General features: G+C 46.0%; 2 protein-coding genes across 2 annotated transcripts in view; both read left to right on the top strand.

Moving 5' to 3' along the window:
- LOC109518079 (SCO-spondin-like) overlaps nucleotides 1–5076 on the top strand; it is a 13759-nt gene extending 8683 nt beyond the window's left edge. The window contains exons 24-41 of the mRNA XM_019873694.1: nucleotides 20–149; nucleotides 944–1069; nucleotides 1158–1249; nucleotides 1397–1579; nucleotides 1642–1812; nucleotides 1906–2161; nucleotides 2247–2293; nucleotides 2484–2654; nucleotides 2771–2905; nucleotides 3161–3297; nucleotides 3378–3472; nucleotides 3536–3585; nucleotides 3715–3885; nucleotides 4008–4178; nucleotides 4261–4340; nucleotides 4457–4626; nucleotides 4710–4756; nucleotides 4850–5076. Of these exons, the coding sequence (XP_019729253.1) occupies nucleotides 20–149; nucleotides 944–1069; nucleotides 1158–1249; nucleotides 1397–1579; nucleotides 1642–1812; nucleotides 1906–2161; nucleotides 2247–2293; nucleotides 2484–2654; nucleotides 2771–2905; nucleotides 3161–3297; nucleotides 3378–3472; nucleotides 3536–3585; nucleotides 3715–3885; nucleotides 4008–4178; nucleotides 4261–4340; nucleotides 4457–4626; nucleotides 4710–4756; nucleotides 4850–5076 (2459 nt within the window). The remainder of the gene's footprint in view (nucleotides 1–19; nucleotides 150–943; nucleotides 1070–1157; nucleotides 1250–1396; nucleotides 1580–1641; nucleotides 1813–1905; nucleotides 2162–2246; nucleotides 2294–2483; nucleotides 2655–2770; nucleotides 2906–3160; nucleotides 3298–3377; nucleotides 3473–3535; nucleotides 3586–3714; nucleotides 3886–4007; nucleotides 4179–4260; nucleotides 4341–4456; nucleotides 4627–4709; nucleotides 4757–4849) is intronic.
- Nucleotides 5077–5156: 80 nt separating this feature from the next.
- LOC109518114 (SCO-spondin-like) lies at nucleotides 5157–26139 on the top strand. The gene is made up of 38 exons (XM_019873777.1): nucleotides 5157–5323; nucleotides 5486–5686; nucleotides 5784–5856; nucleotides 5999–6219; nucleotides 6409–6561; nucleotides 6879–7045; nucleotides 7126–7271; nucleotides 7386–7606; nucleotides 7705–7737; nucleotides 7810–7974; nucleotides 8390–8608; nucleotides 8857–9024; nucleotides 9242–9376; nucleotides 9580–9817; nucleotides 10100–10252; nucleotides 10354–10400; nucleotides 10594–10764; nucleotides 10835–11011; nucleotides 11290–11445; nucleotides 11689–11813; nucleotides 12603–12742; nucleotides 12936–12982; nucleotides 13074–13319; nucleotides 13852–14013; nucleotides 14121–14237; nucleotides 14452–14590; nucleotides 14691–14887; nucleotides 14981–15151; nucleotides 15755–15882; nucleotides 16003–16142; nucleotides 16721–16767; nucleotides 17251–17415; nucleotides 17842–18059; nucleotides 18959–19054; nucleotides 22865–22925; nucleotides 23281–23411; nucleotides 24447–24597; nucleotides 25694–26139. Exons 1-38 carry the CDS (start codon nucleotides 5281–5283, stop codon nucleotides 25714–25716), a joined length of 5391 nt encoding a protein of 1796 aa, XP_019729336.1. The 5' UTR covers nucleotides 5157–5280; the 3' UTR covers nucleotides 25717–26139.
- Nucleotides 26140–27598: the final 1459 nt, after the last annotated feature.

Raw genomic sequence — 27598 nt, 5'->3', positions numbered from 1 at the left:
ACCCCCACCCCCCTCCCAGGCTGCCGCTGTCCCAATGGAATGTACCTACAGGGAGGACAGTGTGTGAGTGCAAGCCAATGTGTCTGTCACTGGAACGGCCAAAACCTGCAGCCAGGACAAACAATCAGCAGGGACCATTGCACTACATGGTGAGATTTAGTTCTTTTTTTTTTGTTCATCTTGCACTTTTGTTTAAGCTATTCCTGGTCTTCATAACTGAAGCATTGTTAAAAACAGTCATCACCTCACAAATAAATGTTTCAGTACATTTGGTTCACAAAGATTATGTGATGATTGTAAAAATAAAACATAAAAATGTTGACTCTTGTAGTTGTATTTTGCATTCAAAGCATCATACAGAGAGGTGTCTGATAAATTTAAGATTTAAAACACTTTTGACACCACTGAAAATGATTTTTTTTTCTGTGAGAGATCTTCACTAGACTCATTAGATTGTGCAGTTTTTTTTTCAGCTGGTGAATGTAATTCTCTTTACAATGATGTTAGGCCTGATATATGGTCATTTAAAGTGAATTACAGGCTGGCTTTGTCTAATTAAGAATTAGCTGCTTTGTTTTCTTAAACCATCCCCCATTATTTGCTGAAAAAAATACGTGCTGTATTTGCTGGTTTGACGTCTGCGATAAAAATATTGCCTTAGCGCCATCTTGCTGCCAGGGAATTATATCGACATAAGGAAGGAGTTTAATTTGGTCAGGCCATAGCCTTGTCTAATCGAAAAAAAAAACGTACTTTGCTGCCATGTTGTGGTTTCAAAAGCCATTCTAACCCTCTTTGAGGGTGGCCTCAATCACTCCCAGATTTTTGCTCCGAAACACGTCTGAATGTTTGTTGTTTCATAGCTGCTTCAGACTATTTGACACATTGTGTGGCATATTTGACACCAGTGAATTGTGCACAAGTGTATATTTGTCTCCAAAAGTATGTGCCAGGATGGGCAAGTCATCTGTAACTCCTCCACTTGCGCTACAACCTGTCAGTGGTCAGCCTGGTCGTCATGGTCACCGTGCGATGTCACCTGTGGGCTTGGGCTCCAACAGCGCTTCAGGTGAAGAGTTGTCAGAGATTATTGCCTGTTGACTTTGATGCATTTGGAGGTTTTCAAGTTGAGGTTTACAACATACTTGTTGTGGTAGGTCTCCAGTGAATCAGACAGGATCCCTCAGAGGACATCTCTGCCCAGGAGACTCCGCTGAAGTCCAGCGCTGCTCCATCCCCTGCGACACTGGTACACTTTCGTCATTCGCCCACATTCACACTTGACTTAAAGGGCGCGAGTGCCTTTTGTTGAATCCAGCCTTTTTGTTCGGATCAATCATTTCCCAATGCATCAAAAACTTGAATTCATATACTCTATAAATCTTTGTTTTTTCAGACGAACACGTTGGAAATTGGAGTAAATGGACCAGCTGGTCCGAATGCAGTAAGACATGTTTCCATCACGCAGACGATGTAGGAATCAGGCAACGATTCCGAAGCTGCAACCACTCTGACGCTCAGTCGATCTGTGGTGGAGACAACGCAGAGCAGGAGCCGTGCAACATCGTACACTGTGCAGGTATGAGCGTTCGTTTCTCACGAGAGTCAACCGATGAAAAGCTCATTGTGTTGAAATTCTAGTGGATGGTGGCTGGTCTGCGTGGTCTGCGTGGTCTCTCTGCTCATCGGAGTGTAATTCTGGCGTCCAAACACGAGAGCGATTCTGCACTTCGCCCCCACCGCAACATGGGGGCAGAAGCTGTCCCGGCCCGCACATTCAGACAGCAGACTGTAATGCCCACCCTTGCTCAGGTATGATGTTACCTTGTTCCAAGTCCTCAATAGGACCATGCTGTGGTGTATGGTGGTCTTACGCAGGCATCATGTCCTCTCTTTTGCGTGCAGGTCTTTGCCCAGAAGGTATGATGTACATGACCGCAGGTGAATGTGAGGATCACGGAGGCCCATGCCCACGAGTCTGTATGGACATGACCTCCGCCGAGGTGCAGTGTGCCACTGCCTGTTACGATGGCTGCTACTGCGCACTGGGCTTGTACTTGCTCAATGGCAGCTGCGTGCCTTTGTCCCAATGCCCGTGTTACCATCGGGGGGAGCAATACCCGGCTGGGGCAACCCTTCCCATAGATGCCTGCAACAACTGGTATTCGTCAAACGCTGCCGCATCATCATCAAAATCTGACATTGATTCAGTTGACTGATTGGCCTGGATTGTTTGTCTTCAACAGCACATGCACCAATGGAGAAATGTCATGTGGAACGACGTCATGTCCTGGTGAGTGGCTTTATTGTTGAATGTACAAGACGTGGCCGAACAAATGTGACTTGGCCCGAGAAAAAGAACCTCAAAATTTGAAGGACTATCAATAATATTAAATACATGCTTACACAACTTTCCATAAGGCCATTCTCTGTCCTATTCTGTAATGTAATTGGTCATTGTCCTGAGTGACTGTGCCTCGTAGTGGACTGCGGTTGGAGCAGCTGGACTCAGTGGAGCTCCTGCAGTCGAACATGTGATGTCGGCGTGAGAAGGCGTTACCGCTCGGGAACCAATCCCCCACCAGAGTTCGGGGGTCGTCCCTGTGAAGGCTCCAGAGTTGGGGTGGACACATGCAGCATTGAGCCATGTTTTGGTGAAGAAATATTTTGCACATAATGTCGCTTTTTGTTTCATGCGTGTGCTTGTAAGTGAGAATCCAGCCCTTGCCAAGTCATGTAAGTGATGGCTTGATGATACGATATGTACTAGGTGTCAGAGAACCATGGAGTGAGTGGTCAGAATGCTCAGTGACATGTGGAGGAGGTTACAGGACCAGAACCAGTGGGCCTATCAGAATCCACGGCACAGCACAACAGTTCAGTGCCTGTAATCTGCAGCCATGTGGTATGACACACACACACACACACACACACACACACACACACACACACACACACACACACACACACACACACACACACTTGCACCTCGAAATGAGGCTTTCGTCAAAGTGTATTTCAACAGGGATGTGTAGACTTTTTCTATCCACCAGTAGGTGACATTTTGTCAGCATTCATTCAATTGGTGCACTTTCTGCACTTCGTTTCAGTGATGCAAAGTGGTTATTCATTTGTTCCCTTGTACTCATTCCTGTTTCAGGGGATAGCAAAGTGTGTCCGCCGGGGCAGGAATGGAAACAGTGTGTGACAGGAGCAGTGTCATGTTCAGACCTGACGATGGAACTCAGTCGGAACTGCACGCCAGGCTGCCGGTGTCCTACTGGAACTTTCCAGCAGGTCAGTGTCTCGGCTGTTCGGAAATAAAAACAATGCCAAGTACGTTATCTTTGTAAATGCATTTGAATGCCGGTACCCAGGATGGCGAATGCATCCAGGAGTCTGATTGTCGGTGCGACGTTGATGGAGAGCAGCACAAACCAGGAGACATTATTTTTTCTGGCTGCAAAAACTGGCAAGTAAATGCAAACATTTCCTGCATGCGTTTCTGACTTTAACTCGTATGCCCATATTTCAGTACGTGTGAAGCAGGAAGACTTGTAAACTGTTCCCAAGCCAGATGCAATGGTAAATTTTTTTTTATTTCTGCGTACATTATCCCATTATTATTATTACGATAATTCCATTATTTCAAGTTATTTGTAGTGTATTGATTGATCCTCCTGTCGTTGTTGAATCTTTTTTTTTTTAACCTAGCTGATGGCCAGTGGTCACTGTGGACCCCTTGGGGTCACTGTTCAGTGTCGTGCGGGGCAGGTCTCCTGTCCCGATATCGGTTCTGCTCTAGCCCTCAGCGCTCCGGCAATGGCCTGCCATGTCTGGGGCCAAACCGTGAGGACAAAGTCTGTGTCACCGCACCGTGTGATCGTGAGTCAGTGCTGCCATGAATGATCCGCTCTTTTGATAACTGACTATCAATGACTTTGTGAGGAGTGTACAAGAAAGAGTTATCACCAAAATGTCATTGTGATGCGTTTGGCTCCTTCAAGGTGACGGCGGTTGGGGTTCTTGGAGTAACTGGACGCAGTGTACGAAGTCATGTGGCGGGGGCGTTCAGAGCCGAAGGAGATACTGTGACAGTCCCACCCCTGAAGGAGAAGGAAATTACTGTGAGGGGCTTGGATCTGAGCTCAAAGCCTGTAACACTGCCCACTGTCCAGGTCAGCGTGTGTTTTATCGTCATGCGTTTTTAAATAACATTTGTATGACAACACTATTGGAACAAACATGGTGGGATTTCAGTGGCGCCATGCTCCAAGGTCCCAGGCACGGCATTCAGTAGTTGTGGACCATCCTGCCCGCGCTCCTGTGATGACCTGGCTGTATGTAACACTCTAAATCTGCTGAATCGTTGGCCTCCAGTCAACACATCTTATTGTTTTCCCGGCTCAGAAAACATTTTGGATATTATTAGAGGTGCGTTTTTCCCCTTAAACAGCATTGCGAGTGGCTTTGTGAGCCAGGGTGCTACTGTACCGAGGGAAAGGTTTTGTCAGCGAATGGAACGGTCTGTTTGGAGCACGAAGAATGCCCCTGCCTTGACCTTACAACTGGACGCCGGCTCGAGCCCGGAAACGTGATTGCGGCTCCTGATGGCTGTAACAACTGGTTGGCGGCATTCACGCACGTGCGGTGATGAACAAAATGAAGTCCTTCATAATGAATGTTGGCTCTCCATTTTTTTTTTCCAGCACTTGTGAAGGAGGGAAGCTTAACTGCTCGCAAAACCCTTGCCCAGGTGAGTCGGACGCAAATCGCCTTTGTACCGATCTCTGTGTCTTCAGCAACTTGAGCTGGCTGTAGATTCATCAGCGTTTCTCTGTGTTTCCAGTATCAGGCAGCTGGTGTGACTGGTCCACGTGGACTCCATGCTCCAGGACCTGCGGGGCAGAGTCAGTATCCCGTTACAGAAGCTGTGGCTGTCCGGAACCTAAAGCTGGCGGGCAGCCTTGTCCCGGAGAACAGGAAATACACAATGGCGTTGGCGCGCAAATCCAGAGACAGCCCTGTCCCGTCATCACCTTCTGTCCAGGCAGGATTGGCTCTTTTGTTTACTAGGGTGGAATATCCTGTCTGCTAACTCATTTTAAACCCGTTGTGCTTCTTCCTTGTTCTCAATGCCGTTATGATATAGTGCACGGTTCTTGGAGTTCCTGGTCAGCATGGTCAGCGTGCGACGGGTGTGACGGGTTCTCCAATCGCACCAGAGACTGTAACAGCCCTCCTGCTCGATTTGGTGGTCTGCCCTGCCTCGGAGAGAGCATGCAGAGTCGTGGTTGCCATGACAACATGACTGTGTGCTCAGGTCGGGTTTTTATTTCTTCAAAGCATCTGAATGATAAGATTTCTTGAAGGCTGACAACCTCAAACACATTTTTTCATCATGGTCCAGTTTGCAGTTATTCCCAGAAATGAGTGTCATAAACTCAATGATGAAGTTTATAGGATGCCGTATTTCCTTTTGCAGAATGCGGTGGAGGCCAGGAAGAATGGCCCTGTGGCAAACCCTGCCCTCGCTCCTGTTCTGATCTCCATGGCGACACGGAGTGCCTGGACTCGCCAGGATGCAGCAAGACCTGCGGTTGCCCCGGTGACATGGTCCTGCAGGACGGCGTGTGTGTAACCAGAGAGGAGTGTCGCTGCAAATACGAAAACATCTCTGCTGCCGGTGAGAGGTCCTTTATAAAAAATTCTGAAAATTGAAGTGTTTTAAGTGTAACTTTAGCAAAATTCCTCACTTTTTTTTCTCCACTGAGGTCGTTTAGATTCCAGACCCGGCGAGACTGAGTGGCAGTTTGCAAGTCAAGGAGAAGAAATCATCATGGACTGCAAAAATTGGTTTGGATCATTTTACATACATTTCTCGTGTAGTGGTGAGCACGTTGACCTGTCAGTTCTAAGATTCATGCCCTCCAGTGTGGAGTTTTTAAGAGTGTTACAGTCAATGAATGGATTTAGGTTTTGTCATTTTTCACCTCAGTTCCTGCCAAGCTGGGGTTTTGCACTGTCACCCACTCCCCGGCTGCTATGTGGACGGCGGCTGGGGCCAATGGGCAATTTGGTCTTCGTGTTCAGTTTCCTGCGGAGGAGGAGTTCACTTCAGGAGACGCCAGTGTGATAATCCATCTCCTCAGAGTGGAGGGAGAGGTTGCCTGGGAATTGGTGAACAGCAGAGAGACTGCAACACACATTTGTGCACAGGTATTCGTGCCTGCAGCTTGTGCAGCAGATGGTTTTCGCTTTTCACCCACTTTGTAAAATTAAATATGATGTCAGCTTGTTACTTTCTTGAAACCGGATTCCTGCCCATGCAGTTTACTGATTCACAGAAATGTATGCTGCTTCTTTCAGAAACACTGATGAGAATGTATCATTTTGTCTTGACCCTAGACACGGTGGGCCCTTGGCGACCCTGGTCTCAATGGTCGGTATGCTCTGTCAGTTGCGGTGGCGGCCAGCAGTCTCGATTCCGAATGTGCGGCTCATCGGGCTGCAGTGGCATCAGCCGCCAGAGCAAGACTTGCAATACGGAGGTCTGCCTTGGTAAGTCCACGCAACGTTGAATCACTGGACACTTGATTGGGATGGTTGGGAACTTTTACATATGCGTCAAAATTGTTCCAAAATGGACACAAAAGGCCAGAACGGAACCCAGAGGGTTAAATATTATCTGGGCTAATGTTATGTGTCATGTCTTCATGGTTGTTTCTCTCAAATTCAACTGTGACTCGGAATAGGATGGGCGATATAAAATTAATGGGTGAATATTTTTGAAAATGTTGATTGCTAAGTCATTTTGGGAAGCATCCCTGCCCTTTGATCTGATTTTACAAAGCTGTGCAAACGTTTTTGTTGAGCAGAAGCGGGCTGCCCCCCAGGCAGGCTGTACAGGGAGTGTGAGCGAGGGGAGGGCTGCCCTTTTAGCTGTGACCAGGTCAGCGGCAGGGAGGGCTGCTACACCGATGGCTGTGAGGAAGGCTGTCACTGCCCCCTGCACACTTTCCAACATAACGGCGTCTGCCGGCATGTGGGTTCCTTTCCTATTCCCAAAAGCATGTGCCGGAGTATTTTGCTTCGAGTATGCTAAAATGCATGTTGTGATCTCAGGAGTGTCCCTGTTTAGTCGATGAGGAGTTTCTAGCATCGCTCCAGAGTGTCTCCATCACACCAGTCTCAACTCTGCTCCTTCATAACATCTCAGAAGGTGTAGAGCTCCAGCCTGGAGACACACTGATTCATGACTGCAGCTCATGGTGAGTCGACAATTTGGGTTGCACCCCCTTACCTGGCTGTGTGTTCTGTTTCACCTCAAAATGCCAACATTAAAAAAAACAAACAAAAAAAAAATCACCCCTCTCCTTTTGTAGTGTCTGTGAGCACGGCAAATGGAACTGTTCGTTGGAGCACTGTCCTGTTGACGGCGGTCTGTCACCTTGGGGCTCCTGGAGCTCATGCTCGCTGTCCTGTGGCGGTCTTGGGTTGAAAACCCGCACCAGAGGCTGCACCCAACCTGCTCCAGCACATGGAGGGAAAGGTTGCATCGGGCCATACATTGAAAGCACCTACTGTCAGGCCCCTGACTGCCCAGGTAAGAGGTTGTAAACAGACATTTTTCTTTAAAACACAATAATTTGCCAGTGAATTTTTTTTTGTTTGTGTTGATGGCTGGATTAATGTTGTTGACAGTTGTTGGTCCCACAGAAGAACCCACCCTGCCAGGTAAATGGAAATATGATTGACACATTTCACATGCTTCCTTCAGACACACACCCCAACTTCTTTATTCCATAGATGAGGATGCTGGTTTCACTGGCTGGTCAACATGGAGTCCATGTACTAAAACATGCAGTGATGCTCGCTCTCCAGCTATGAAGTCCCGTTATCGTCAGTGCATGAAACCCCCGTGCTTTGGGGCCTCCCATCAAGACAAAGCTTGCAACCTCCCCCAGTGCCCAGGTATGTACTTTTTCATTTCAGACAACACATCCTCTTGTTGTTTTGCATTTGGCTCATCAAGCTGCATGGTTTGATGGTCCAACAATGGCGTTTGGTGAACATTGATCCAACAAAGTCGCTGATGGTGTAGTGGTACACTCGCCGGACTGGTGTGCGGGCAGCGTGGGATCGCTTCCCACTGGGTGTGAATGGTCATTGGTCTCTATATATGCCCTGCGACTGACTGGCGACCAGTTCAGGGTGTAGCCTCCCTTTCATCCAGAGTCAGCTGAGATAGGTTCCAGCAACTCCCCGCGACCCTGTTCAGGATAAGCAATGTTGAGAATGGATGGATACGACATACATGGATCCTGTGACCAACTTGGAGCGAGAAAAAAAACAAAAAACTACAGTATTCATTTTCCCTCTGTCCCAGACTCAGACGGTGAGGAGCTCTGCATTGGGGACGATTGCGAGGAGAGGAACTGTACCTGGACGGATTGGGGGACGTGGGGTTCCTGTTCCCGTTCCTGCGGCGTGGGCCAGCAGCAGAGGATCCGAACCTTCCTGGGCCCTGGGCCCAATGGCTTCTGGTGTGACGACATCTTGGGAGGAAATATAGAGCGCCGCTTTTGTAACATAAGGCCCTGCCGTGGTGAGACAGTCAACAGTCCGACATTCAATATTCTTTCTCAATGCTCTGCAGGGTAGATGGCTCTTTTGAAGCCACCATGACGGCGATGGCAACTCATTTCTAGGTGCGCCTTTATTCAGATCCTCGCCACAAATTTCGGCCCGCAAAAGATTCTGGCTCCAGAGAAAATTGATGAAAGTCATTAGAAAAGAAAGCATTTAATGAAGCAACATTCACAGCATGTCTGTGTGTATTGTTCATATCTACAGTGGATGCGAGCTGGTCCCGTTGGAGTCCGTGGTCCCGCTGCGATAAACTCTGCGGGGGCGGCCGCTCCATACGCACCCGCTCCTGCTCCAGCCCTCCACCCAAGAACGGAGGAAAGAAGTGCCAAGGAGAGAAAAACCAGGTCAAACCATGCAACACTAAACCCTGCGGTGAGTGAGATGAACAAAATATTCATAAATACACACAGACCTTGCATATGTCACGACGCGTTATCTGAGAACAAGCTCATTATTGTCGAGAAATTGGGTGCATTCCTCCAGTACGTTCTTTTTTTTTTCTGAAATGTCTTTGGGGCACATTATGTGAATTGAAAATGCTTGGAGCATTTTGGCAACATTCTCGACCTTCTGTTTTTGTCTTTGTCAGATGAACAAGGATGCCCGCCGGGACAGGAGGTCGTGTCTTGTGCCAACGAGTGTCCGCAGCGCTGCGCTGACCTCCAGCAAGGCATTGAGTGCCAGACCAACACTGAATGTCAACCCGGATGTCGCTGCCCTAAAGGTTCTGAAATGATTTTATTTTTTTAAGCTTGTGCATGATGTCGTTTCACTCTCGGAAGCAGCATTTTATCCAAGCACTTTCGCGTGCTAGAAATGCTTGTTTTGTTGGTCAAATTCCAATTGGTACGACTACAGGGGCGTTCCCCGATAGATCGTCCACTTTCATCCAAATTGGTCAACGTCGATCACTCACTGTGCATCCAGGACAGTTGCAGCAGGATGGAGCGTGTGTGCATCTGTGGCAGTGTGACTGCGTGGACTCGCAGGGCCAAATTTGGGCTGCTGGCAGCGGGCATCAGATCGACTGCAACAACTGCAGCTGCACCAATGGGCAGTTGGTCTGCACCAATCACAGCTGCCAGGCCACATGCACTTGGAGCTCTTGGTCCAATTGGGCATCATGTAGCGTTACTTGTGGTCACGGACGGAGAACCCGATACAGGTACACTGCAGTCAACTAAATCATTATATCTAGGTTAAGGTCATAGTGATATACCAGGAAGCTATAAATGAGGTTCCATCCCACAAAACCTTTGCTCACGATTGTACATTTGCGCACATTCCAAAGTGACAATGTCCAAATCAGAACCAATTAGACATTCACTAAAATATTGACACTCGAGACCATTTTTTAACTTCTCGCCCCATTTCTCATCGACACAACTTATTTTGTTTGTTTCGTGTCTGTGTGACCGTAACGCATGATTGAAATGCTGTGTCTCAGATCTCTCATCTCAGAAACCGAGGGAACAGATTGTCAATTTGAGGAAGTCAATCATAAACCCTGTGAGCCAGGGCCCTGCCCTCCTCTTTGTTTCCATGATGACCAGGAGCTACATGTGGGAGACACCTGGCTTTTGGGTTCGTGTAAACAATGGTGAGAGAGAGAGAGAGAGAGAGATATGTCTAAAAAAAACAAAAACATTACATTTATTGAACATGAGCAAGAAAGTTGAACATCCGCTATTTACATTCTAGCACATGCACTCCAGAGGGAGATTACTGCCAAGACATCGATTGTAGAGGTAGGTCATATTTACTTGAATAATATTCAGTACAGTTAAGCTATTTGGGCGGGCCTATTTATCTTATGCCCGTTTGGTTAAATTTGAAGAAACATAACTTATAATCAGTCTGTTAATTGAAGTGTGTGATTTGCAGGGACACATCTTCTCAACAGTTGGACAGTTGTTCATGTCATTTCTTTGTTAATTCCAGTGGACGGTGGCTGGACTCCGTGGTCAGTGTGGTCTGACTGCTCAGAGACCTGTGGACAAGGAACACAAGTTCAAACCCGAGCCTGTATCAACCCGCCACCTCGTAACAATGGCTCACACTGTGATGGTCCGGAGAGACAGAACCAAGAATGTCACGCTGCTCCCTGTCTGGGTCTGTAGTTCCCTCAAATGTGCTATTTGAGTGTAATTACGGTTCTTGATCCCTTGCTTACCATTCTCAGATGACCTTTGCCCCTGGTCGCCGTGGTCACCATGTTCCCGCAGTTGCGGGGCGGGGACTGTGGTGCGGCGTCGGGTGTGCGTCTGCGGAAAGGGAGGAACTGCAGCGTGTCCTGCTGAGATTGAAGCCGAGATGAAGCAAGAAGAGAATCAGCTATGTTTCAAACAGCCATGTCCAGGTGCTCATGTTGACATGTAGCGTCTTTGTAGCAACATTTACTCATCAATTCGGCATCACGGTTTTATTGAAATCTGATCTATTTTTTTAATATTATTTGATGACCACTCTGGTTAAAAAAATAAAACGAACAGGAAAACTAAACCTCAGAACTAACTGTCAGGCAGGAGTGCAAACCGCATGTTCCACTCTGCAGCATGACGTAATATTAGTTGGAAGTACAGTGCAAGTTGTTGTTAATAGATGAGTCAAAGTCAAAGCTTTTGCTTCCTTTTGCAGAATGCCCCATGTCAGCCTGGAGCGTTTGGTCTCCGTGCTCATGTGAGTCTCAGAGGCAGCAGCGCTACCGTGTAGCTGTCACCCCGGCCACCAGGGGGCAGCAGTGCACCCCTGTTGAAACACAGAGCAAACCATGCAGCCTCAGCCACTGTGATGGTGAGCTTTCAAAGTACACGGTACAATGTGTACTGTACTATATACAGTCATAATTCATTGAAGTGTTTTCTTAAGATGGCATGTATCTTTTGAGCATGTATTCAATATTGATAGTCGCACTAGTAGTGTAAAAAGTATATACAACTAACTTAATTGCATTTTGCCAACAATTTGTTTCAGGGTAAATATAGTTGTTTGATTTTATACTTCCATGTTGACACTCATCTTTTCATGCTTTTTCAGAATGTGAAGCGCCGTTTGTGTATTCCCCGTGTGGCACACCCTGTGAGAAGCACTGCGAGCTCCATGGCCGTACAGACCTGTGTCTGGGGGTCAGAGAGTGTACACCCGGCTGCTATTGTCCACCGGTAATTTCGATGCAGAGGTTTCTTCTGACTCCAAACACCAGCGCAACAAGCCCAACCTAAAATAGATTTCAAGCAGAATCTTTGCAACTGCATCTAGCAAGGCTGATGAAGACTGATTTCATACAGTGTTATTCCTGTTTTTCCATTCTGGTGAAACTACGATACTTAATTATGTCTTCCATCTCAGTAACAAAAAACGCAGGACTCCTAATATAAGCCTTTTTGAAATGTAATTGCTTAAAAATCATGTATTTTAAAAGTCCATGGTGTTTACGGTGACTACTTTATGGGACCACACCAGCATTAAAGCAACGTTAACAAGTGAAATCTGACACGGTTGGCAATCTATCACTTTGATATGTGCTGCGATGACAATTTTCATCATGTTATTTAGCTAAGTTTGTGAGCTTTCAGGTTTGATTGATTGCAAAATGCTCTGTGGTGAAGTGACAACATGCACATATAGCAGTAAGGGGGGCAGGTAATGAAATATGAAACAGAAAGTCGCTCCTTGCAGTGGTGGAACGTGACAGCAGGAGTTAGGGTGATAACTTTAACCGTTAAGGCTTACCTTTTATGCAACATATAAATCATTGAATGTCACCTATGAAAAGCATCAGTCAATTAGAGAGAAGGCCGCTTAGTTCAGTTTTGTTTCAAATTTGCTATCTTCACGAGCATCGTTCGATTGATACAGTCTCCGGTGCTGAAAACAGAAGCATCGAGACAAATAAGAAAGTAACACAGTCCCTAATCTAATTTTACAAATGCTGTTTGTTGTTCCTGCAGGGCTTGCTGCAGCAGAATGGTAGCTGTGTACCATCAGAGCATTGTGGCTGCATCTACTTGCAGGACCGACCTTCGGGGCAATCGCCCACGCCGGTCACTGTTCCTCAGGGGTCTACAGTTGCTATCGGCTGCAGTACCTGGTCAGCGATGGCTATTAAGAGCCCACTGTTTTGTAAATCAGTCCATTTTTGCTTGCAATGCAGAAAGAACTGTGAGGGATTGTTGGGCTGCATCATGTTGCAATCGTCACGTGTACCATAAGTCACTATTTTCAAAAGTAATTTGCTGTGAACGGATATGAGTGAGTCTGTTTTTGTGTCTGCATGTCTTCAGTCTTTGCCATGACGGGATGTTGGAGTGCGACATGAGAGAGTGTGAAGGTAACATGTTTTTTTTTTTTTTGCTTGAATAATAACATTGATGGTTTTTACATTGCATAAAACCTCATGTTCTTTTTTTTTTTTAATTCAGTCATCCTCAGTGAATGGTCGGAGTGGACTTCGTGCTCTCCCTGCATGCCTTACTCCTCCCTGAACCCAAGCAGCATCCTCCTGGAAGGGGCTGTCAACGGAAGTAAAATGGTTTCAGTCCAGAGGCGTTTCCGGGCCTGTTTAGACTTTGACTCTGGTTTCCCAGTACCTGGAGAGCAGGAGAAAAATCAGTGTCCACATCCACAAGTTGAGGACAGGCTGTGTCCGGATGACAGCATGTGCCAAGGTACATTCAACAACAGCTTCATTTACCCAGGTTGACCATGTGAGATTACGGGGCTCCTACTTGAAATCGATCATTCAAAATGCCATGTGTGACTTTTGTTTGTGTGATCATGATGAATCTTCTTTTAAGGTTGAGCTGTTAAGACAGCAAATCTGAATAAATGGAGCGATCTGAAAACATATGCTCATAGCTCATTGTTTTGAAATTGAGATTCATGATTAGCACGTACGGAAATGCGTTTGGATTTGCAGTCATCCACCTAAAGCCCGAGTGGAAATTAAAGTAAAACATTTGACAGGGAGGCCTGGAACAAGAGCTTTCGAAATTGATTTATGTAAATGGCAATCAACTCAATTTTGGGAGCACAAACTCATCTCTTATTTGCTTCAGTATGCCTCGTGCACAAACAACAAACAATGGCCAGACTACAAAAACAGCAACCATTCCTGTGGTTCGTGTCATAATTTTAAAAAAATAACACTGGAATTTTGGCATTGATAATAACGGTCTGGTCATGTTTTCCATGTTTCAGATTTATGTCAGTGGAGCGCGTGGAGTGCTTGGACAGTTTGTGCCCAACCGTGCAGCGGTGGAGTCAGGCAGCGCTACAGGCATCCTCTGGCCTCTCCCCCAGGACCCCTCTGCCGGATCCAGCAGACTCAAAGCCAGAGCTGCAACACGGGACTTTGCCCGGGTATACCGACGAACGCTATTGTGGAGCAGTGTGTTCTCTATTTCCAAACAAAAAGGAAAAGCGTGTCACGCAGGCATATATTTAAAAGACTTTGTTCCGTATGGAAGGTGAACACTGTGAAGACAGGGGGCGTGTCTACCAAGAGGCCTGTGCCAATCTGTGTCCTCGCAGCTGCACTGATTTATGGGAGCATGTACAGTGTCTCCAAGGACGCTGTCATTCAGGTATGTGATGACTTCCATACATTTTTCATGAAAGACACTCCACTCCACAACACGCATCGGAAAGGAAGGAAAAAAAAAAAACAGAGCACCGGTTGCCGATCACTTATCCGCCTGTTCTCGAATGGTACAAATACAGTCAAACACATAAATGAGTGACACTTCTTGATTCGACACAACAACAGGCTTTGCTTTCCTTCCTGCTCTCCCTTCCCAGGTTGTCGTTGCCCAGAGGGACAGCTATTGCAGGACAGCCATTGTGTGCCCGTGGCAGAATGTCGCTGCGGTATCCCATCGGGCAATGGGACATTGGAGTTCATGCCTAACGAAGGGCTTGTCGTGGAATGCAACACCTGGTGAGTAAAACACAGTCAAGCGCTTTGTGACTGAAATGTGGACACAAATGCTCCTTTTAGTTCATGGCGCCCAACTCTCAAGTTCCTTTTTGTTCACCAGCGTGTGTGAGAATGGAACTCTCGCGTGCACCGATCGTCCCTGTCCTGTGTATGAGCCTTGGACCCCATGGACGTCCTGCTCCGTTTCGTGTGGGCGTGGCCAATGGACACGAACGCGCCTGTGCCAAGACAGAGAGGGCGGACCCTCCTGTTCTGAAACCATCCAGACAGAAAGCTGCGACTTGCGCCCGTGCCCTGGTCTTCATCATCCTTTCATGTCAACTAATTATGCAATGCGTTGGAGACTCTCTTGGATTTCAATCTGTTGTTTGTAATATTTTCCCCCTCCAGTGGGATGTTTGTTGAGTGAATGGTCGAGCTGGAGCGAGTGCAGCGCCACATGCGGCAGTGGGTTGTCCGAGCGCAACAGGACAATCCTTCGGGAATCAGAGCCGGGCGGGGCCGCTTGTGCTGGGCCACTTGAACAACACACTGTCTGCAACAGCAACCGTTGCGGAACGGGTAAACGAAATCAATATCACACAGCGTAACTTCCAAAATCTCTCAAAGTGGGACAATTTCGTAAATCACCCGGATTGAAATAAACTATTATTTTTACCGTACATTATGTTTGGGTCATGTGCTCTACGGTGCAGCTTACCTAATACACATACACGTTGGGTGAACTCAAAATTGCTTAGACTAAAATTTCGAGTTGGGAATTCAAGCAAAATATTTTAAGGTATATTGAGCATTCATACTCCATTTTTCACCAAAGAAATCACCTATTTGCTGTTTTGCGCTTAGGTTGAAGCCCTGTCTACGATAAAAATAGAGCGCTGCCACCATATTTTGGTATCTTGCTGCCAAGCAACAATGTTGACTCTCGGAAAGCAGCTTCATTTAGTCAGGCCATAGCCCTGTCGAATAGGAAAGTCGAACTTTTCCACCGTCTTATGGCATACATATCATACAAATCATTTTCTCACAAATGTTCTAACTACAACCGCTGTAAAAAAATTTTTTTTAAAAATCTTGCAACGTTTAAGTGAGCAGAATCATTGATTTACATGAAGAAATATCTAATGATGAGTAAATGAATATTATGTATGGTGTAAATTGCAGAGTGTCCGGATGGCCAAGTCTTCAGTGAATGTTCCGGTTCCTGTCCATTTACTTGTGAAGACCTGTGGCCCAACACTCAGTGTTTAGCAGGACCTTGCAACGCCGGGTGCTCGTGCCCACCTGGTCAGGTCTGGATACTTGTTCATGTGTCTTTGTGTGAAAGTATCCAGATATTCCACATTCAGTTGCATGCATTGTGATACTAGGTGCAATGTTGTTTGGTTTGTTTTTTTCCTCGTCTAAACCAGGTCTTGCATGGAGGCTTGTGTGTGTCCCATGCAGAATGCCCCTGTTCACTGCTCTCTCTGCCGATTGCCTACCAAACATTGAATATGAGCACAGAAGTCCTGTCGCCTGGAACATCCGTCCAGTATCACTGCAACACATGGTACACACGTTATTTTGGGGAAATCAACTGAGCTTTTGAACTTGTTTTCAATCTCTCCATCTCTTTTTACTGAATACACCACTGTACTTACTGTATGTCCTATCTGTGTTATGTGATGACTGTTTAGTCATCCTTTATTCAAAAGCATGTCCTGTAGGACTTCGACATTCCACATTCAGTTGCATGCATTGTGATACTAGGTGCAATGTTGTTTGGTTTGTTTTTTTCCTCGTCTAAACCAGGTCTTGCATGGAGGCTTGTGTGTGTCCCATGCAGAATGCCCCTGTTCACTGCTCTCTCTGCCGATTGCCTACCAAACATTGAATATGAGCACAGAAGTCCTGTCGCCTGGAACATCCGTCCAGTATCACTGCAACACATGGTACACCCGTTATTTTGGGGAAATCAACTGAGCTTTTGTACTTGTTATCAATCTCTTCATCTCTTTTTACTGAATATACCACTGTACTTACTGTATGTCCCATCTGTGTTATGTGATGACTGTTTAGTCATCCTTTATTCAAAAGCATGTCCTGTAGGACTTCGACATGACTCTAAATTCTCCCAATTGTCCTCAGTGTGTGTCGCGGAGGAGTGTTTAACTGCACCTCCGAGCTCTGCGACGGTGAGTGATGCTCTGCCTCAGCTTTTAATGTCAAAAAGCGGCGACGACACTTTGTAGGATCTCGCCTTTATTGCAGCGAAAGCGCCGGGGGCAATCAAAAATGTGTCATTTCTTTCAAGTGGCAAATGTCAAGAGTACGATGTGTTTGTCAAAGGGTTCGTAATCTACTGGTTGACCAATGACATGGGGGAGTAGCGGTCATTTTAATTCAGCCTCCGCGGCAGGGCCTGGGCAAGCTGCTTTTTAACTAGGACAGATGGTACAGGTGAAATCAAAAAATTAAATAAAACAAAATATATTCGTCAAATATAACTATATTCATAGCCTACACTATGCTAATAAACATGTACGGTCAATGTAATATTAAAGGGTTATTGCTGAGTGGAGCGGATGAAACAACAGTGAATGACTGATTCGCATTTTTGTGAAAAACTGCAGCATGATTGCACTGTCTTCACACAACCTTTCTTCTCACCCTCTTAGTGGACTGTGAGTGGTCCAACTGGTCCCAATGGGGTCCATGCTCAGCTAGCTGTGGTACAGGACAACAGAGCTCCACCAGAACTGTGGTAGGGCCGAACCAGTATGGAGGGGTCCCGTGTGAGGGCTCCGACCACCGCACTGCTCCTTGCGTGGCCCCAGATTGTGGTGAGTAAGAGGGCGACCCATCTGGGTTACTTTTAGACAATGATATTCGGACTGAGGGTTAGGGTTAGGTTTGGAACCTGAAAGTTCAAAATCACGTCAACAAAATGCTGGTGCTTTTTTTTGGGGGGGGGCGGAAATAGATTCATGGTATTTCGATTGGTCAGGGGACGAACTATACCCGGACAAGGTATGACTGTATTGTATAAAAAGACAAACGTACGCTGTTTCCACTCATCGCCAAGCGCTTCCATCAATCCTCAAGGCAATTCCACATTTTAGATATCCCGACTTGCCTTCCTTAACTGATCTATTTCTATTTCCCTTTTCCTCTTATCCGTCCTGTCATCTTCTGGTTTTATCTTCCCTTTCTCATTTCCTTTTCCCCGACACCCCGTTCATCACTAACTGACTCTTCCCCCTCTGCAGCGTGTCCTGCCGGAGAGCGATGGAAGCGGCGGAGGAGCTTGTCAGAAGACTTTCCACTCTGCGAAAGGAGCTGCGAGGACATTTACTCCCCGACTCCCATCAACTGCAGTCACTCGTCAGAAGGCTGCGTGTGTCAGGAGGGGCTTTACCGAAACACCGATGGCGTGTGCGTCATTCCTGCTCTCTGCCCCTGCCATGACCAGGGCATCGTGCGGGAGGTAAACACGCACACGCGTCCGTGCCGGCTCACACCGTAAGCAGACCCGTGGCCGAGCTCGTACCTTGCGACCGTTGTGCCCGCCTCATTGTGGCCTACCTTTGAACCTCATCATACTTTCCCCTTCACGCGCTCTCTATCTCTCTCTTATTCACTCCCATTGTGTTATTTACTCATAAAGGGCCGATGAGAAGATGAGTGACATGCCCCGGGGCCCGTATTACACCACGATGCCTCTCCTGCTCAAAGCGCCATCAATTATGCATGCCGTGCTGTAGAAAGCCAGCACTCTGACTGCAACTGGGCAAGCCGTCCAGGAATAATTTATGAAGAAAGGGATATTATAGGATGATGAGAATTAATCATACGCTGACAAGAGGTCAGATCCCCTTTTCTTGATATCTCTCTCAATGACGTTTTTTTTTTTTTATTCTTTCTTTGCCGGCTTTCCTCGCTTCCTCTTACTTGTCAGCATGCAATGACGAATGTCGCTCTAAAGACCCTCAACGGCTTTTCTAATCAACCGCCTCACGGCTGTTATGCCAAATGGCCGCCGAGTGTGAGCTGCGAAATCACCCCGTGGAGTGTGCTTTCCATCTGCCGAACCGAAGAAGTCTCCCTGATTGCTGTTGCCAACATACAGAAATGCGCTGGCCCGTGCATTCTATCTAACGCGTTTCCGTACATGCTCTTATAATTACGTTGTCAAAACGTGGCTCTGCAAGCTCCCATTTTTTTTTTTTTAACAACAGTGAGGGCAATGCACTACATGTCGCAATGTCATTCATTGATCTTGAGCTATCCGAGCCAGCCGCACTTCATCAAAAATTCAGTGACCGGGGACAGAAATTTGAGTAAAAATGTAAATGGCGAATATTTGTTTCTGTGTATGTGAGCCAGGCAGGATCAGAGTGGGAGGAGGACTGCCTGTCATGTCGTTGCGTGAACGGGAAGAAACTGTGCAAGCCGAAGTGCCCTGAACTCCACTGTGATGAGGTGAGACACGCTCGCTGGCATTTAATCAACTTCTGAACACGAGCGTCGCTATTATTCTCAAATTAGACCCAAATTAGCTTGACTGCGTGGTTGTTGTAAGCGCCGGCCACAACTGAATTACTGTGCCGTATAAAGGTACACCACAGGAAAAAAAAAAAGTAAAGACTGGCTTGTTTTATTCCCCCACTGTTAAGAACAGCATGTGTTATTTACTCATAAAGGGCCGATGAGAAGATGAGTGACATGCCCCGGGGCCCGTATTACACCACGGTGCCTCTCCTGCTCAAAGCGCCATCAATTATGCATGCCGTGCTGTATAAAGCCAGCACTCTGACCGCAACTGGGCAAGCCGTCCAGGAATAATTTATGAAGAAAGGGATATTATAGGATGATGAGAATTAATCATACGCTGACAAGAGGTCAGATCCCCTTTTCTTGATATCTCTCTCAATGACGTTTTTTTTTTTTTTTTATTCTTTCTTTGCCGGCTTTCCTCGCTTCCTCTTACTTGTCAGCATGCGATGACGAATGTCGCTCTAAAGACCCTCAACGGCTTTTCTAATCAACCGCCTCACGGCTGTTATGCCAAATGGCCGCCGAGTGTGAGCTGCGAAATCACCCCGTGGAGTGTGCTTTCCATCTGCCGAACCGAAGAAGTCTCCCTGATTGCTGTTGCCAACATACAGAAATGCGCTGGCCCGTGCATTCTATCTAACGCGTTTCCGTACATGCTCTTATAATTACGTTGTCAAAACGTGGCTCTGCAAGCTCCCTTTTTTTTTTTTTTTTAACAACAGTGAGGGCGACGCACTACATGTCGCAATGTCATTCATTGATCTTGAGCTATCCGAGCCAGCCGCACTTCATCAAAAATTCAGTGACCGGGGACAGAAATTTGAGTCAAAATGTAAATGGCGAATATTTGTTTCTGTGTGTGTGAGCCAGGCAGGATCAGAGTGGGAGGAGGACTGCCTGTCATGTCGTTGCGTGAACGGGAAGAAACTGTGCAAGCCAAAGTGCCCTGAACTCCACTGTGATGAGGTGAGACACGCTCGCTGGCATTTAATCAACTTCTGAACACGAGCGTCGCTATTATTCTCAAATTAGATCCAAATTAGCTTGACTGCGTGGTTGTTGTAAGCGCCGGCCACAACTGAATTACTGTGCCGTATAAAGGTACACCACAGGAAAAAAAAAAAGTAAAGACTGGCTTTTTTTTTTCCCCCCCTGTTAAGAACAGCATAAAGTTCTCATCTTTTTAAAATGGACCTTTTAGTGCATTTATCTGCATCGGACAGCAATACTGCTTTATGCAAAATTATTTACTGTAGTGTACCTGGAGGACAAGTCATAATGGCGGTTGTTTGATAACCCAGGCAGACCTTCATCTTTCACTGTGTTAGCTGGCCCGTAGGCTGCAGACACACTATAGGCCCTCTCGGTTCCCATACTGCCATCACGCAAAATACACCATGACTCAGCATCTTGCTTTGCCCCCCCACCCTCCTCTTCTCAGTAATTTGATTTCCCGTTTTGTACATTTCCATTTAGAATATAAAGACTTTGAAAATCTGCTTGTCCTTGCTTCTTTTGAGCGAAACAGTAATGTGAAAAATACATTTGGCAAGCCTTCACCCATTTGTGAGAAATACGGGTTGGCTACTCGACAACCCTCGCCCCGTGACTCTAAACGGGCTTGTCGTGGATTTCACAAACATGGAAGGATATCTGATTAAAGGCAAAGATATATCTCTGTAGTCAAAAGTTTACTCTTCCACGCCAACAATTGACAACAGTTGAACTCGACGGAAAGTCTCTCCACATACGTTTTGCTCCCTCTTTCACATATTGCATCTGCAGAATACACAACCAATTTGTGCTGCTGCGTCAATGGGATCCACACAACTGTTCTTTATTTGCAATGTGACAGTTGTGGTTTTCGGAGGTTAGTTAAAGGCCCCGGGTTCCAAATACAAAGCCCACATGTGCACCGTGCAGTAGTGGCCGATCAAACTTGTTTAGCACGGAGACCTCCCTGTGCGTCAATTTCTCAGATATCGATCCAATCATCGTAAGACAAACTACAGCGGAATCTTATTTAGATTCAATTTTGCTTTTTTAGAAATGATGACTCCTCCCTTTTTTTTCCCCAATTTTTTGCCCCCATGAATCATTTATCTCAATCGTAGTCTTTATTACACAGTTGAGTCATTGCCCGCGCTGTGGATGTGCTCGCTTATTATCTATAAAAAATGCTTGAGGAAACAGCCGAATATTCCCATATGTGGGGAAATGCAAATGAAAACATAATTTATTATTTTTTTAATGGTTTCTGGGGAACACAGTTAAAATCTTGTCCCTTACTTGTTCCAAAATACTTTTTTCCACCCCCCTGCTGTTGCTGTTTGCACACACAAGTAGACAAATAGATTTTTCCCAGAGCAGCATGGCAGGCCTGCCCATCTGCTGAACGCTCCCCTGGGGTGGTCCAGTTCGCACAATGTCTCAGGTGGTCACAAATGTGTCATTTCGTTTTAAATGCACATTCTTGGCTCCCCAAAGAATGTCGGATATGTTCTCTAAAAGTCACTGGCTGGAACGGATCAATATGTGATTGCCCGATCCACCCACAAGCGTGCGCTCTGGGCTTTGCTCTACCTAATGCTTCCTGTAAATCTTTGACTTCAGTCGAGGGATATAATAGATTTTTAGATTTTTCAAGGTTTTGTTTCATTTTCAACATTTTAGGGTTTTTTTTTTCGTTTTAGTGTTAGTTTTAGTTTTTTTTTTTAAAATAAATATATGGAGTATTTGTTGAGTGCAAGATTTCCCAAAATAATTGTCCGATTAAGTTCATACTTGATGAATTGGAACTTTATTTAGTGATCAAAATTCCTATGCAAATAAACACACCCAATGAAGAACAATTTCTGTTCTTTCTCTTGCTTCACACACTCGATTTTTGCTCGACGTTCGTCTTGAGCTCACCGGCAGCTTTATGAAGGCCGGGGTAAAAATAAAATCTGCTGACAGGTCAAACTTTGAAGGTGAGCTGATTGCACGGTGAGCTTCGAAGGTAGGCAGTCTATTGCGCGTTCCACATGTGGTGCACACAGGTCTGCGGCTGTTTTTTTTTTTTTTCTTGAACCAGTATTCTCAAGCCCCTCGTCTCCATTTAATAAAAACACTTCACACATCACACATGCATCCCATCTGCCATCTTAAAGCTCTTCAAGTCATTCCGCTCATGCACTCCCACCCTCTTAGTGAGTCGGTTCCTGCCATCCCTGAGGGAAGAATGGTGGTCGCTGCTGAGTGGGAGGGAATGTCCTCGGGGTGAACAGTCAGCTGTGTTGATGTTTGATGCACAAGGCTGAAGTTTCAAGGTTCGGCTTCAGCAGGGGTCGCGAGTCCGCTGTCAGACTTTGAGTTGCTGTGCATTCTCGAGGCGGCTCTTTCTTTGGACCAAATCTCGCCTCCTTGGCGGCTTCAACGCCTCCATCTTAGCACAGAGGCAAAATTGTTCATATCCTTCCATTAAAGAAAGGAAAATCTAATGGTCAGTGAAATAGCAAAAGTAGCGTAATGCGTAAACATTGACTGAAACTCCAAAATCTGTGTTCCGGTCAACTTTGTGGGTATTTCCTCGCACTGGTGACGGTTCTGCACTTGCAAATGGCATGTTGGCACAAAGCTAACACTCTTGCCTGCATTCAGATCTGACATTGAAATCGGATGAATTCATGGTTGAATCTCATGATCGTTGTTGATACTGCTTGATTCTGAAACGGACTGCATCCTCTCGCTCAGGGGGAAGTCAAAGTCGAGGAACCGGGCAGCTGTTGTCCAGTCTGCAGGAAGCCTTTTCCAGGTAAATGAGAAATGTGCAGAAAATGCAACCCGGGGAATATATGAAGCGGACTATTCTGGAGAATCCTTTGTGGTTCTTTAAATTGTGCCGCAGTGGCCAATTAGGAAGGGTTGCACAACCTCCACTTGGCCTGAAATCTCTTTGCTTCACATGCTAAGTGTGAAGCAGTGTCACTTTGTTCCCCAGGATAGAGTCAGGCTCTACTTTCCTCTGGCTTTGTCCTCCTCTTTTTTTTTTTCCTTTTATGCAAATCGAAGCAGATAGTCTCAATTATTTCCTCCTTGCTCTTTTAACTTGCCTCCGTTTTTATGTTCGCCCCTCATGTGCCTCCTTTCCTTCTGCTTGGACGCGTCAGACGAGACCGCGCCGGAGTGCCGTCGCTACGTGCAGGTCAAGAACATCACAAAGGGGAACTGTCGGCTTGACAATATCGAGGTCAGCTTCTGCGAGGGGCGCTGTCTGTCCAGGACGGATGTCATCTTGGAGGTATGGAGAAGCTCGGGACACACACACAGTCATGCGTGTTGATTATAGACAGTCCGTCTCATAAGCAGGCTGGCCCGGGGCCAGCTCGGTTCAGTTATTGTCTCGTAACGTTGCTGGTTCGAGCTCCCCTTGCATCCTCGGGCCGTTTATTTTCCCCGCACGGCGGCATACGGCTTCATTATGGTGTGAGCGATATCCTGAATGTGCGCTACGAAGCCGTTTATGATCACTCTCAAATTTGGAGGTCATATTGAAGTTACGGCAGTACCTTGACTTCCTAATTTTTCAAGCTCGAGGCCTTTCACTGCAACTCTCAGCTGTTATTAACAGTATTTTCCGACCACGGCAGACTGTCGTGTGGGTTGCAGTGATCAGCAAATAGGCTCTTCTGTGTCTAACTCCAAATGATCATTTGTGCGAAGAGACGTACTCTGTTTGGGCACATGCACCGTTTAGCTGTTGAGCTAAATATAGACATGTTGATTCGCGCACGTGAAGGAGAATGTTGGAGGTCACGTGTTGAGCTCGTTAAAGCTTCTGTCTGCCTCTTTTGAACGTCCTTTTTATTTTTAGGTTTTGTTGTTTTTTTTTTTCATATTCATTCGCCTCGCAAGACAGCAGAGACCGCAGCGCATCACCATGGCGACTTTGTTCTCTGTTGGCATCCATACATCTCCGACTTTAAAAATAGAGCCAGTCATGCTGAAAGATTTGTAAAAATAAACATCAGCTGAGCCAAATGTGTCATTACCTACTGTTACTGTGGCAACGGGGCATGGTAACCAGTGAAGAAACGGTATGCTGCGAAAAGTCATCCGTGCGGTCGTGAGAACGACTGCAACTGCCACACATATTTGAAAAATTGCAACGGCATAGAAGCAATTCTTTCGAGGCAACGCACAAGTTGTCACAAATCAATACTATTGGTCAGATCACGTGGAAGGGAGATTGGTGGTGTTCTTACAAATTATTGACCGACCCGCCCGTGCGTCGATTTGATCTGCTCATTAAGCGTCCTCTCTAATCTCGACACAGGAGCCCTACCTCAGGTCTGTGTGTGAGTGCTGCAGTTACCGTTTGGACCCGGACAACCCCGTGCGCTTCCTCAACTTGCGGTGCGACAGTGGCGACAGCGAGCCGGTCGTCCTGCCTGTCATTCACAGCTGCGAGTGCACCAGCTGCCAAGGTGAGGGAAAGCGAACGCGACCAAAGTGATTTGAATGTCCGTCTCCTATTGTAATGTGGTGCAAGCATTGAGGGAGACGGAAAAATCATTGCATGCGACACTCATTACAACAGTGCATGTGAAGAAACTTGAAAGCATTCGAGACGGACAGTTGCTGACAGATGCCGCGACGTGTAAATGCAATGAAACTCCTCAACTGACTGTAAGATAGTTCCTTTGGCACAAGATGGCACCAAAGTAAGATGTTTATGACAGAAATGGGTGAGGGCCATACACAGTTTTGCAATCAAAAGATTGTTGTCTGCATTTGGCCACTGATACTGCCAGAGAGTTTTTTTGAAAGCGTTTTCCAAAGTGGAATGTCCAAAATATCCTATAAGATTAAAGACATGGAGATGCGCATTTACAATGACACTTTCACACAGCCATCCTGGAATGTATGTTAGCCTGAGCGCCCCCCTCCCCCTGCCTCCCCCATCAATAATTCAATCACAGATCCCAACTCCGATTGCGTAAGCTAATTGGATGTAGCCGCCGCACAACTCGGAGCATCCCCCGAGCTCAAATTCCCTTCTCAGTGCTACAATCCCATAGACAACGCCGTCTGACGGATTTGGTCACCATGGCAATCAATCTTTGACACACGCAGACAGACCAGCTGCCATCAGTTGATATGTGTGAGTGCTCTCTTCTCATGATTGCAACCTCAAGCATGCGGATGCTTCACCCCCCCCCCCCAACCCCACTTAGAGTTTTTACATACACGACTTGTGTTAGATGCAAATTATAGCTTATGCGTCTGCAGAAAATTTTCATATCATCAGTTCAGTGTTTCAACAGTAAACCTGGAGTGCCTACAAAGGTGAACAATCTGAATTGTGACTGTAAAAAAAAAACAAAAATGCTTCCTTACGCTCCCCAAAACATTTTGCCACATTCCTGCTCAATTTTTACTGACTTTTAAAAGTATTTCTAGACAAAGAACTCACCGTCCAAGCTGTGCAAACGTTGCCTATTATTCATCGCAAAGGAATGTCAATGACCTGCTCGCTTTCTGCTACTCACTGCTCCACGATTGTTTCAACTTGATTCACAGGGGGTGACCTGTCCAGGCGATGAGCACATACATGGGCGAGGAATTTCGGTCACGCGTACATTCGGGTGTACAATGAAGAGGAGAGAGTTATTTGGTCAAATCAAACAGTTTGGAGGCAATGGATGAATGAACCGCTTGGACCCTCTTTTTGTCCGCATAAAAATGTCTTGCTTTTGTCATTCAACTTTGTATGACCGAAAACAGTCCTTTGAATCCCAAACATTCAGTCCCCGTGTTTAATCTTTGCCTTGCACATTGTTTTTTTTTACCAACTCTATTTTTGTATGTATTATTAAAGGGACTTTGGTTGACTCTAAATAGGAACGTTCTACATTAAATGACGAGTAGACGACAGTTTTGCTCACTACAAATCTTTGTATAGCATGTGGTGATTTTTTTTTTATTATTACATTTATCGGATTCAATAAACCTTTGTACACACGGAACATGTGGGCGCTTCATATTTTTTCAACTGTGCATCTATTTTTTTTTTTCTATCCAAAGCAAAATAAATCAACGACATGAATCGCTACTTCGCATTACACCACAGAGGGTTACCGGATATGGTAAAGAAGAAAAAATGTGTTGAAAACGATCATGCCAGAAATGGAAAAAGCAGTTCATGTCCTTGCACTTTTGTGTTTTTTGTTCCCATTTTTCTTGAGCTGAACTCAAAGATCTATAGACTTTTTTTCCTCCGACACAAAATGGCCCTCCCTCCCAAGTATTATTCAATTTGTCAAAATGTGTGGTCGTGAGCACTTCTTCTTTGCCGAGTTCATGCATCCATCTCACAGGAGTGGCGTATCAAGATGCTGATCAGACAAAGTGTGACTTTAAAAGTTTCATCTAAAATGTGCAGTTTTATCGTGCTACAGATGTTGCATTTTCGGAGGGATTGTAGAGTTGGTAGGCTATATCTTGACAGATTTAGACAACTTTCTCAACAGAATTTGAGCGTAGCCATTTTTGGATGTATGTAATAGGATATTGATATGATTTTCATAATGGGGGTGGGGGGTTTGAAGTTTTAACAGGAAAGGGCTGCTTAGCTGCGATAAGGTACGTCCAGTTAGCACACCAGAGCATGACATTGTTTCATCCCTGTACAACTATTCTCGTAGGCTGCTTCAATGTAAATAAACAACGATAAGGGAAATAAAGGCATGTCTGATATTCAATGCTTGGAAAACTGCACACACGCTTTTGGCCTGTGTTTTAGCGTCATCATCATACATAGCCAAAGTGAAATTTAGCTGATCCACAACAAGAGATCTTCCACGTCTTTGTTGTTTTTCATCCTCTTTCACCTCTTCACCCCTCTATCCTTTCCTCCTCCTCCTCCCTGCTCGCTTGTCCTGACTAAATAAGGGGTGTTGAAGATGGAAGGCTGGTCAACCCGCCTCCTCTGACTCTCAGCTAATGTAGCGAATACTCCAGTGTGTAATAGGAGGGGAACTGATGCATTTTTAATTCATACTAAAATGTCACATTTTGACAAATGACTGCTCAGGCCTCATCCAACCGCGGGGGCTGCAATCCATCACCTCTTTCCAATCATTAAAACAGTGATCAGTGCAAAAAAAATGAGTGCCTTTGTGATTGCAGGTCATTTTGATCAATGCAGTGCACTGAGTAGCGATGTTGCTTGAGGGGGCCGACAGATGACGGAACTGAAAACAAGGCAGTTTTATACTCAGTCGGGGGCGTGACACATCCTGCTCGAATGGATTTAAGGAGAAAGCCTCAGAATGAACCTGGGAGCCGCCTCTGCTGCTGCGGTCGGGAAACACGAATACTACCCTGGCACACATTTTCACACAACACTATTGAGAACCAATACAAGCAATTTGAACCTAATGTCATCAATCAACAGTCAATAATAAATGGTACTAGTAGAAAAAT

This window comes from Hippocampus comes, unplaced genomic scaffold (assembly GCF_001891065.2).
Source record: "Hippocampus comes isolate QL1 unplaced genomic scaffold, H_comes_QL1_v1.1 scaffold126, whole genome shotgun sequence".
Classification (NCBI taxonomy): domain Eukaryota; kingdom Metazoa; phylum Chordata; class Actinopteri; order Syngnathiformes; family Syngnathidae; genus Hippocampus; species Hippocampus comes.
This window is presented reverse-complemented; position numbering and strand designations above follow the sequence as displayed.